Genomic DNA, 11,505 nt, shown 5'->3' on the forward strand with positions numbered 1-11,505 from the left:
GGTTATGGGTAAGGGGTGGGGAGGGGGTGGGGTGGAGGGGAGGGGGGGAGAGGAGGGGGCGTGTAGGAGGCACTGAGGAAGGAGGCGGCCATGAACAGAGGGGGTGCCATGAACAGAGGGGGTGCGGGGTGCCATGAACAGAGGGGCACCATGACCATAGGAGTGCCATAAAATAAGGAAAGCATGTTACGGACGGCAGTAAACTAGGAGGTCAGGTCAGGTCAAGTCAAGACAAAAAAAAAGGTATTAAATTCGGAGGTACGGAAGGAAAAGAGTAATTGTAAAGGAGGGAAGAACTATGAGAAAAGAAATGGGGGAATATTAGAGAGGGAAGAAGGGAGAATAAGGAAGGAGGAAGAATTATGACAATGAGACATGGATAAAGGGGTGACAAGGGTGATGGAAGGAGTGGTAAGGTATATGACAAGGGAGAGGAGGAGGAACCATGTAGGGAGGAAGAAGAAGAGGAAAAGCTTCTGGAAGGGTGAGGGAGGAAAACTCAGAGGGCCAGCACACACACACACACACACACACACACACACACACACACAGGACAGAGACAAATGATTTCCCATGCGGATTTGGAGACGCTGTTGCACATGATGATGATCGGGGGAGGGAGGGGGCCTGGGGGTGGGGGCTTGGGGGTTAGTGGAACAATCGATGTTGGGAACGAGGAGGAGGACACGTGGAACAAACGGGTGGCAATTAAGTAAGGTGGGGGATCAAGGGGGGGAAGGAGGTGAGGGAGGGGAAGGGGAAGGAGGGGGAGGGGAAGGAGGTGAGGGGTTGACGGGGAGAGAGGGGAGGTGAGGAAGCTGCATGGCCTGTCACCTTCACTTGAAAAGTAATTAAGTATATAATTGAATCACTGTCTGAAGTTGTGTCTCTGTGAATGCGTCAAGCTTTACTGAAATTAGGTGACCATTTTTTTTTGGCGGGGGGGGAGGCAGCTTAAGAAAAACGTCTTATACATTTAGCTGCGGTAGTGGTAAGCTTACTTCTAACTTAACCTAACCCAACCTAACCCAAGCCAACCCAACCCGACCCGACCACATCTCAGCATTTTAACAATTCCTTCAGTTTTCATCTCAGCCAATTTACATCCCGTGAAAATGTATTCGTTGAGTTGGCGATAATACCCACAGCATCTCTCCTTCCTTCGGTGCAAATCACCTTCAAGTTTTCATCAAATGTCTTCCATCTTTCACTATTCTTTCATAACCATTCATTCATTCATTCATTCATTCATATTTAATAACAATTTCCTCTGTGTTGCTTCCTGTCTTGCAACATTACCCGGTATTTATATGCACCTTGAGCGGCGTCTTTCCAGAATGCAATACCGCTGCCGCTTGAGCGATTAATATTCTTATAAACGCTTATATGAGTTACTGTTATTTCCTAGTTTATTCTTTTTTTCCGTTTTTTTTATTCTTCTTTTAACTGCCAAGAAAATACCTGGACAGATCATTTGGTTGGGTTAGGTTAGATTACGTTAGGTTGGGTTAGGTTAGGTTAAGTTAGGTAAGGTTTGACAGAATGATTGACTATCACACTGTCGTTACATTACTTGACTCAATAGACCAATACCGCTATTAAAATATTCAATGAAAGATCCTTCCTTCCTTCCTTCCTTCCTTCCTTCCCCACCACCAACAACGCTTCTGTCCCATTCTTGGTATAGTGTGGATAGGCAAAAGTATAGTGCACATTATACACCATAAACAAGAGGCTATATAGTGATTGGTACAGGTGTGAAGCGGCCCCCTAGTGAACACTACACTGTACAGGTAGGTCTCAGGTGTACCATATAGCTCTGCCTTCTAATTAACACCAACGGGAAGAACAGCACACAGCAGGTAGTAACGGGAAGGCCCTCATTGGCTAGTATACAGAGACAGGAGAACATACATACATACATACATACATACATACATACATCTGACATACATACATACATACATACATCTGACATACATACATACAGACATACATACATACATACATACATACATACACGTAATGGTAGTTGTTGCAGTGGTAGGTGGTAGTAAGATGGTGGTGATTACAGTGGTATAGGCCTAAGTGGTAAGACTGGGCTTCGTCACACTGGTAAAGGGGTAAGGGGAGGGGTTAAGGGGAGGGGTAAGGGGAAGGGGGTAAGGGAAGGGGTAGGGGGAAGGGGGGTAGGGGAAGGGGTGGGGAAGGGGGTAAGAGGGGTAGGGGAGGGGTAGGGGGGATGGGGGGGGTAGGGGAAGGGGTGTTAGGGAAGGGGTAGGGAAGGGGTAAGGGAAGGGGGTAAGGGGAAGGGGGTAAGGGGAAGGGGGTAAGGGGAAGGGGGTAAGGGGAAGGGGGTAGGGGAAGGGGGTAGGGGGTAAGGGGAGGTTATACCAATATATGTAATTAGGAAGGAGAAGTAGGGTGTCAAACGCCCTCCAACCACGCCAGTACAATCATTTATGGATGGTAGGACACATTCCACCACAATCCACCACAATCCACCACAATCTCCGACACTCCACACCACTCCATCAATCTCCACTACACTCCACCACATTCCACCACAATCCAACCACAATCTCCGACACTCCACACCACTCCATCAATCTCCACTACACTCCACCACATTCCACCACAATCCACCACAATCTCCGACACTCCACACCACTCCATCAATCTCCACTACAGTCCACCACGTTCCACCACAATCCAAACTACTCCACACCACTCCATCACTCTCCACAACACTCTATAAAACTCTGCCACAGTCCTCCACACTCAATCACACACTGCCACGCACTAACACGCTCCACCACACTCAGCATATTCTACACACTTTCCATAGCACTCTACCACACTCCATTACACTACCACACTTCAACACATTATTATTATCATTATTATTATTATTATTATTATTATTATTATTATTATTATTATTATTATTAGTATTATAATATCGTCAATAATAATAATAGAAATAATAATAATAATAATAATAATAATAATAATATATGTAATAATATATGTAATATAGAAATAATAATAATAATAATAATAATAATAATAATAATAACAACAATAACATCATTACTACCTTTTTTTTTTTTTTAACGTGGCCTCCAGCCTCCCCCAATAGCCACACCTTCGCCACCATTTATTTACCTTAATATTAACTATCCTAATACATAAGCAACTATCCTATCTGTGTTAAATTAGTTGAGCCGCAGATCGATGCGGCATTCGGTGACTGTAGCCTCATAGTCGATATCTGCAGCAGTTGACGGAGTAGGGGCAGAAGCTCTCGTTCCCCTGAGGCAGAGCAAAGCCGACCGAAGGAGAGAAAAGGACAGTCGACATCTCATCCAGGCTGTAACATAACTTCTGGGCTGCTGCTTCTGTTCGGAGATCAGCTCCGCGAGTCTGGCGTAGAAACATCTTGCACTTGGGCCCATCCCACCAGAGGTTGTGAACACTAGCGGAGTGAAGCTGCCTTGATCGACATTTTGAATTCTCTCCCTATATGCCCTTCTCTTGTCGTTCTCGTTCCTCCTATGTGCAGCATCGAGAGCTAGGTTACGGTGACAAACAGCCATGGGATCAAAAATCCTGATGTCGAAGAAGGCTCGCTGTCCCCGCGTCCAGAATCCTCGAGCACTGACGTCCACACAGGCTTCGTTAGATGTGTTTGAAGTCCTGTGTTGGAGGATCTCGCCATCCAGTGGAAGGAGGGTCGGTTCTACCATGACGTCCCGGCAGGTTTCCTTCAACATATTTGCTGTGAGATCCCTTACCTCGTCATGCCTCATGCATATGAAGCCCCCCTTCTTGCAAACCATGGCGTGATCGCCATCATAGGAATAACCACACACGCATTGGGAGGGCAAACCATCTACTGGCCAACCGTACCTTAGAGCAATGGCATCTGTAAATTCTTGTTTGTTAAGGCTGAAACCATTTGCCCTTATCGGTAACGTAGTTAACCAGTTCGAGGCGCCCACCTCCTGCGCTATAGCTACTTTTTTTGTCAGATTTTCTGGAACCTGCAGCAATAGTTGCTGCAACATGTCATTTTGGCAGTGCTGCCGATCTGTTGTAATGGATCTACGGATCTTATTAACTTCGCTGGTGTCCACTTCCCCTGTTGCATTCTGGGCTATTATGTGGTCAGTGAGGGCTGCCGTGAGTTTAAGTGAATTTTGAGGGTCAATACACCAGCTTAATATAACCCATATAAACCTCATTACTAGACACCTAATTGGTCTTACAGTAATAGACTTCCCACCAATGGTAAAGTTTGGCTACAATTTATGAGTCTTGAGCTGATTATATCGTCTCCATAGCCACCTAACCCTACAGACGGACAGGAGGAGGAAAATTATAGGTCGAGTCTCCCCCTTTCTATCCCACTCCCCAGTCACCCCCACCCCACGAATGTTTATTGATGTATGTATGTATAGATGTATGTATGTATGTATGTATAGATAGATGTATGTATGTCTGTATAGATAGATGTATGTATGTATGTATAGATGTATGTATGTATGTATAGATGTATGTATGTATGTATGAATAGATAGTTGTATGTACAGATGTATGTACAGATGTATGTATGTATGCATGTATGTATGTATGTATAGGTATGTTTACTTACCACCAAGCCTGACACACACACGGACGAACTCGGATAACATGTTAAACACCTCACCTGGAAATACAGAAGAAAGAGATGGTTTAAAATACAGCAAATACTCATACTATGTTCTTATACAGTATATATAAAGGTGAGTGAGTGAGTGAGTGAGTGAGTGAGTGTGTGTGAGTGAGTGAGTGAGTGAGTGTGAGTGAGTGAGTGAGTGACTGGGGGCACTATGGGAGTGAGATTGCAACTTGAAGCACCACCACCACTCGCCGTCCACCACCCAGCCAATATCACCACCAACACAAACCTAACCTAACCTAACCTAACCTAACCTCAGTTCTATTCAGCGTTGAGGTAAAACGAAGAGTATTCCTACTCTGGCATTACTTTGCACTGATATATATTTTGCAATAATAATGTTGCATGAATGTGTTGCCATTATATCATGTGGCACTAATATATTGCAAGGACACCGGATCGTACAGAGGATATATGTTGCATTACCATGATGTTGCAAAATATAAATAAATAACAAAATAAACGGTATCATTTGAAAATATTATCAGTACTTTAATTCACAAGTATACATAACAATATTTACAATGAATTAAGGAAAACCACACACACACACACACACACACACACACACACACACACACACACACACACACACACACACACACACACACACACACACACACACACACACACACACACACACACACACCAGGAAGTGCTAGCGACCAATGAAAGACCAGCCCAAGAATTTCGTGAGAGTTGTGTTGCACCAATGAAAGGTAAAAGGACAGATTGAATGGCCCTGAGGAGCTACTGAAGAAGTTTTATGGCAGAGGTTCTGAAGTGTGTGTGTGTGTGTGTGTGTGTCAAATATGTAATGTCTTAATATCTTCAATAATATAATAGCTTCTTCAACAAAACAAGCTAGCTATTTCTTCAATATCCCAACTAATATGTGTGTGTGTGTGTGTGTGTGTGTGTGTGTGTGTGTGTGTGTGGGTGTGTGTGTGTGTGTGTGTGTGTGTGTGTGTGTGTGTGTGTGTGTTAGGGTAAATAACAAGGTAAAATACAGAGATCCTTGAACCAGGCTAGAAAATACAAGATCTGGCAACACGATCCTCTGTTATCATTAAATGGAATCTAACCCGGGACCCGCATACTACTGGTGACGCAGTAACCCAGTAACCCCCCCCCCGTACAATCACCTGAAGAGAAGTATTGTCGTTCATTTTATAAAACTATATAATTATCTATAATTATGCATCACTATAATGAGCAGCTTCAACCTCCAATATGATTAGTTGTGCCGCTATTAACATTATCCTGCTGGCGTCAACCCTCAGAGCTTCCCTAACCCAGCTGGTCGTCACCCAACTAATTCTTCCCGGCTAACAACCTGGTAAACGATGCCAGCTACCGTGACCTCCTGCCGGGGTAGCATTACACTCGTCAGGTTCTCTCCACAAGATTTCCCTAAATGTTTCTTTTATACCGGGTGAGTGTTTATCAGCAAACTTGTGATGTTAAGACCTGATACATACAATACTTCTTCAGGATAACGTTACATATGTTCACACACAAATGATGCACAGGTAATATAAACCGAGGTTACCTGAGAGATATTTACTAGTTAAATATTTAATCCCATTACGGAGAATGGGATTACAGAGGTGGACAAAAATTAATTTAAAATAAAATCATATTCTAACATTTCACTCAGTTGAGGAATCATGAAAAGGCTTAGGCAATAATCCCCCTGTCTGGTGGTGGTCTGGGACACTGGGGAGTTGTACACAAGAACACTGGGGGCTGAAACACAGGACTAGAAACACTGGGGGCTGCAAACACTGGGGGCTGGAACACACTGGGGGCTGAAACACTGGGGGTGAAACACTGGGGACTGAAACACTGGGGGGCTGAAACACTGGGGACTGGAACACTGGGGGCTGAAACACTGGGGGCTGGAACACTGGGGGCTGGAACACTGGGGGCTGGAACACTGGGGGCTGAAACACTAGGGGCTGAAACAATGGGGGCTGAAACAATGGGGGCTGAAACACTGGGGGCTGGAACACTGGGAGCTGAAACACTAGGGGCTTACCTAAATCCTCTCTATGATGAGCTTAACTTGTAATGTGTAAGTCATTTCTACTCTTGTTTCCACGTTGTTTTAACATTAATTTCTCTCCAAAACAAGACTTCAGATGACAATTTTAAATACTGTTATGTTCTGACTTCGGGTTAGTTCACCACCACCACCGTCACCACACTCTTCCACCACCACCACCACCACACACTCTTCCACCACCACCACCACCACCACCACCACCACACACTCTTCCACCACCACCACTCTTCCACCACCACCTCCACCACCACCACACTCTTCCACCACCACCACCACCACCTCCACCACCACCACCACCACTCTTTACCACCACCACCTCCACCACCACCACACTCCACCACCACCACCACCACTCCACCACCACCACCACACTCTTCCCACCACCTCCCACCACCACACTCTTCCACCACCTCCCACCTCCACCACACTCCACACCACCACCTCCCACCTCCACCTCCACCACCACCACCACCACTCCACCACCTCCACCACCACCACCACCACACTTCACCACCACCACCTCCACCACCACCTCCACCACCGCACCACCACCACCACCACCACCACCTCCACCACCACCACCACCACCACCTCCACCACCACCACCTCCACCACACTCCACCACCACCACCACCACCTCCCACCACCACCACCACTCCACCACCACCACCTCCACCCACACTCCACCACCACTTCCCCACCACCACCACCACCACCTCCACCACCACCACCACCACACTTCACCACCTCCACCACCACACTCCACCACCACCACCACCACCACCACCACCACACTCCCACCACCACCACCACCACCTCCCTCCACCACCACTCCACCACCACCACCACCACTCCACCACCACCACCACCACCACCACCACCTCCACCTCCTGCACTCCACCACCACACTCCTCCCACCACCACCACCACCACACTTCACCACATACACATTCACTACATTATCTCTATTGTATTACCACATTATAACCACTAATCCCTCACATCTCTAGTCCAGTTACTAATATAAATCACTGATAACTACTAATACTCCTTATCATAAATTAACATCGCTATTCTTTTAGTATACAGTATTACCATATAGGACCAGTGTAGCCAAACCTGCGACACATCTCTCAACTGTTTATATCGCCACTAGAATATGATACTTCGATTATAAAACCTAAATTGATTCTGGCAATATTTTGATGGGGTGACTCAACAGCTGGTCCTTCCTGCGTGGTAGTTATCTGGTTCATTTATATAACATTAAGTCCTCCGCCGTCTAGTAGGAGTCGTAAAAAAAAAAGTTATATGCAGAGGGATTTAGAAGTATAAGAGGGTTGTAAAGGGCTTATCACCACTCCTGTCTCTGGCCTGGTGATGAGGGAAGCTGTTGATGGTGATAGTGGTGATGGTGATGGTGGTGATGGTGATAGTGGTGATGGTGATAGTGGTGGTGGTGGTGATAATGGTGGTGGTGATAGTGGTGGTGGTGGTGATAGTGGTGGTGGTGGTGATAATGGTGGTGGTGATAATGGTGGTGGTGATAGTGGTGATGGTGATAATGGTGGTGATAGTGGTGGTGGTGGTGGTGATAATGGTGGTGGTGATAGTTGGTGGTGATAGTGGTGAAGATGATCATGGTGACACAAAGTGGTGATAATAGTGATAGTTATTAATTGTACTATATAATTCATCTGGCATCATAAAGCACGTACTCACATGACGCCGTTCACCCAACAAATTATTTTCCATTTAAAAATAATAATGAAAAAAACACATTATACTTAAAAGATTATAAAACAACTTTACATCTTTCAGGAGGCGGCCAGCTTACTTGATAAGCTTAAAAAACACCATCCAAGAGCCCAAGCTTACCATCACCCCCCCAGAGTCCCCTAAATTGGGCCATTCAACCAGCACCAATTCAACCCTTCAGATGGCAATGGGGTAATTGGGTAGTTTATTCACTCTAACTTCAGATGAATTTATTCACCTTAGGAAGGGTCTCTGTCCCCTACAGGGTTAATAGTCAAGGGGGCCAGACAGCCACATGTCAGGCTAGAGTGCCCTATAAGGTAAGGACAGTCTCTCATCTCTACAGCATTCAGGCATAAGTCCCAGAGCTTGTTTGGACCGTGAAGCAGTGTCATGCCAACAACACCGTCAGGCATTACATACAGTAGTTCTAATCCCAAGACGCATAAGACCGACGTAAGACAGTTGAAGTATGGGAACTAGACAGGAAGCAACGGTCGTTTACATGAAATATACCATCATCAACACTGACAGTATCTGAAGTAGTGTTAAAGAGAGCATTGATAAAAGAAGTAGCGCCAGTAACAGCAGTAACATAAGTAGCATCTATAACAGCATTAGATAACATGGAAAGTAGCGTCCCTCTCAGATATAGGTACAGTAGCATCAACAGTAACAAAAGGTAGCATAGGGAACGATGACTACGGTAGATATAAAAAAATATATATATAACAGTACAGGTATAGACAGCACCAGGAGCAATGGGCCACTGTAGAGATAGAGGCAATGATAAAAGCAACAACAACAACAACACAAGCACCACCACCATTTAGAGCACCGGATGTCACACACCAACACTACAATGGTGAGGGAGATGGAGGGGAGTCATAGTATCCTGGCTCCAGAGATAAAGGAGGAGTCGAGCCAAGTGTCTGGAGGGGAGGAGCCGAGGGGGAGGGGTGGAGCCGACGGGGGGTTGAAGGCAGGGCGGGGGGGTGTGAGAAGGAGGTTGGAGGGGGGGGGGTGGCCAGCGCCTTCACTGCGGTACCCCGCCTGCACGGTCGATACAACAAACGTACAAACACAGTGCCTTTAGCAAGTACCACTACACCCGCGGCACTCTACCAAACACCACTATCATCACCCATTGTGTAGGAGGGAGGTGGTGCGTGGGAGGAAGTGTGTCAGCGTGGGAGGAAGTGTGTCAGCGTGGGAGGAAGTGTGTCAGCGTGGGAGGAAGTGTGTCAGCGTGAAAAGTGTGGGGGGGGGAGGGGATAATCAAGTGTGGGAGGCAGCGTAACAGTAGGAATATAGTGGCAGGCGTTGTGTAAGTGTGTGTAGTAGTGGAGGAGTGTGGGAGGCAGTGTGTGTGTGTGTGTGTGTGTGTGTGTGGCAATCCAAGAGTCAAGGCATCACACTCTGGCTCTCAGCTTCCAACACATGCCACGGGGTTCCTCAGTAGTAGTAGTAGTGACGGTGGCAGTTGGCGGCAGTGACGGTTAGTGGCGGTTGGTGGCAGTGGCGGTTAGTGGCGGTTGGTGGCGACGTTCATTAAACATTATTTTTTTTCTTTATTAAATGTTTGTTAATTCCAAAACGAGCGTAAATTGTCCCTAGACTTTTGTTCTGTCTGGCTACAAGCAGCACCATCCATTAGTTTTGGGACTCCACGCAAAGCCGGAACTAGAACAAGCGCGAAAATAAACAGAAAAACTGATAACCAGTGAGTGAAGCCTGGAAGGTGTGTTAGGGGGTGGGGGGTGGGGGTTGTGGGGTAGGGGGTTGGGAGAAGGAGGGGGTAGGGGGGGGTGGAGAATAAATACGGGGTTAAGGAAGAAATTATATAACAAACATTTCCACTTAACACATATTCTAAACCCGTGTTCGCCAGCGGCCATTTTTTTTTTACCTACCACCAGCGGCTATCTTAACTTAAAAAACAAAACAAAACACAAAATTTAGTGTGTGTTATTATCATTATTATCCTCTGATACTGTGATAAAATTTAATGAGCAATAACGTGATATTAAGGGCAAACAGGAGAGAGAGAGAGAGAGAGAGAGAGAGAGAGAGAGAGAGAGAGGCCAGTAGTAGGAAAATAAAAAAGAACAATAAAAAAGGAAGGAAGGAAGGAAAGAAGGAAGGACACATTCTATACCGCATACTATACCAGTTGTACCAGTGATGCTCTACCGGGGATACTTTACCGAAAGCAATGAATGAAGACTGATGTACCGGTGATGCTGTGACGGTGATGTTGTACCGGTGACGCTGTGACGGTGATGCTGTGACGGTGACGCTGTGACGGTGATGCTGTGACGGTGATGTTGTGATGGTGATGCTGTGACGGTGATGCTGTGACGGTGATGTTGTGACGGTGATGCTGTGACGGTGAGGTTGTGACGGTGACGCTGTGACGGTGACGGTTTATTACAAGTTATTGATAATTTTTACAATGGTTGGGACTGGGCTGTTCTTATAGCGACCAGTTCGTGCACGTATGGGCTGGATGCGGTTGTGGTGTCGAACAGCAATTCTCGGACTAGGGATCTCAGGTGGTAGTAGGAGCCGGTGTCGAGGATGGTGTAGAAGCTTCTTACCAAATTTGCAGATGAGGTCGTGGTGATGGTCAGTGAGAGTCGAAAGGTGTGTGTGTGTGTGTGTGTGTGTGTGTGTGTGGTCAATACTCTTTCCTCTGTACACGGGTCAATCTGGGTAGCTTCTATTGCGTTCTGATATAAAGTGACGTCAGTGAGTTATAATGAAAAGTGACATAAGGAAGCTCCGATGAAGAGAGAGACACTGGAGAAATGAAGAAAATTGCAGTTAGCTCAGAAAAGTGACGGAAGATGATAAACGTAATGGGAACAATGAAAAAAAAGCGAGATATATTAAAAAAGTAATGTGGGAAATGGAAAAAAATAATAATACCTAGGAAAATAGTACAGGTAGACAT

General features: G+C 46.0%; 1 protein-coding gene across 1 annotated transcript; it reads right to left on the reverse strand.

The window, feature by feature from the left end:
• Window positions 1-6,528: 6,528 nt before the first annotated feature.
• On the reverse strand, window positions 6,529-10,960 carry LOC121877581 (proline-rich protein 3-like; the record flags this gene model as incomplete). The annotated part of the gene is made up of 2 exons (XM_042383375.1): window positions 6,529-6,684; window positions 10,743-10,960. Coding segments are annotated over 2 exons (374 nt in total), but the record flags the coding sequence as incomplete, so codon positions are not given.
• Between the last annotated feature and the right edge of the window lie 545 nt (window positions 10,961-11,505).

Source organism: Homarus americanus, unplaced genomic scaffold (genome assembly GCF_018991925.1).
Source record: "Homarus americanus isolate GMGI-L3 unplaced genomic scaffold, GMGI_Hamer_2.0 scaffold20631, whole genome shotgun sequence".
NCBI lineage: Eukaryota > Metazoa > Arthropoda > Malacostraca > Decapoda > Nephropidae > Homarus > Homarus americanus.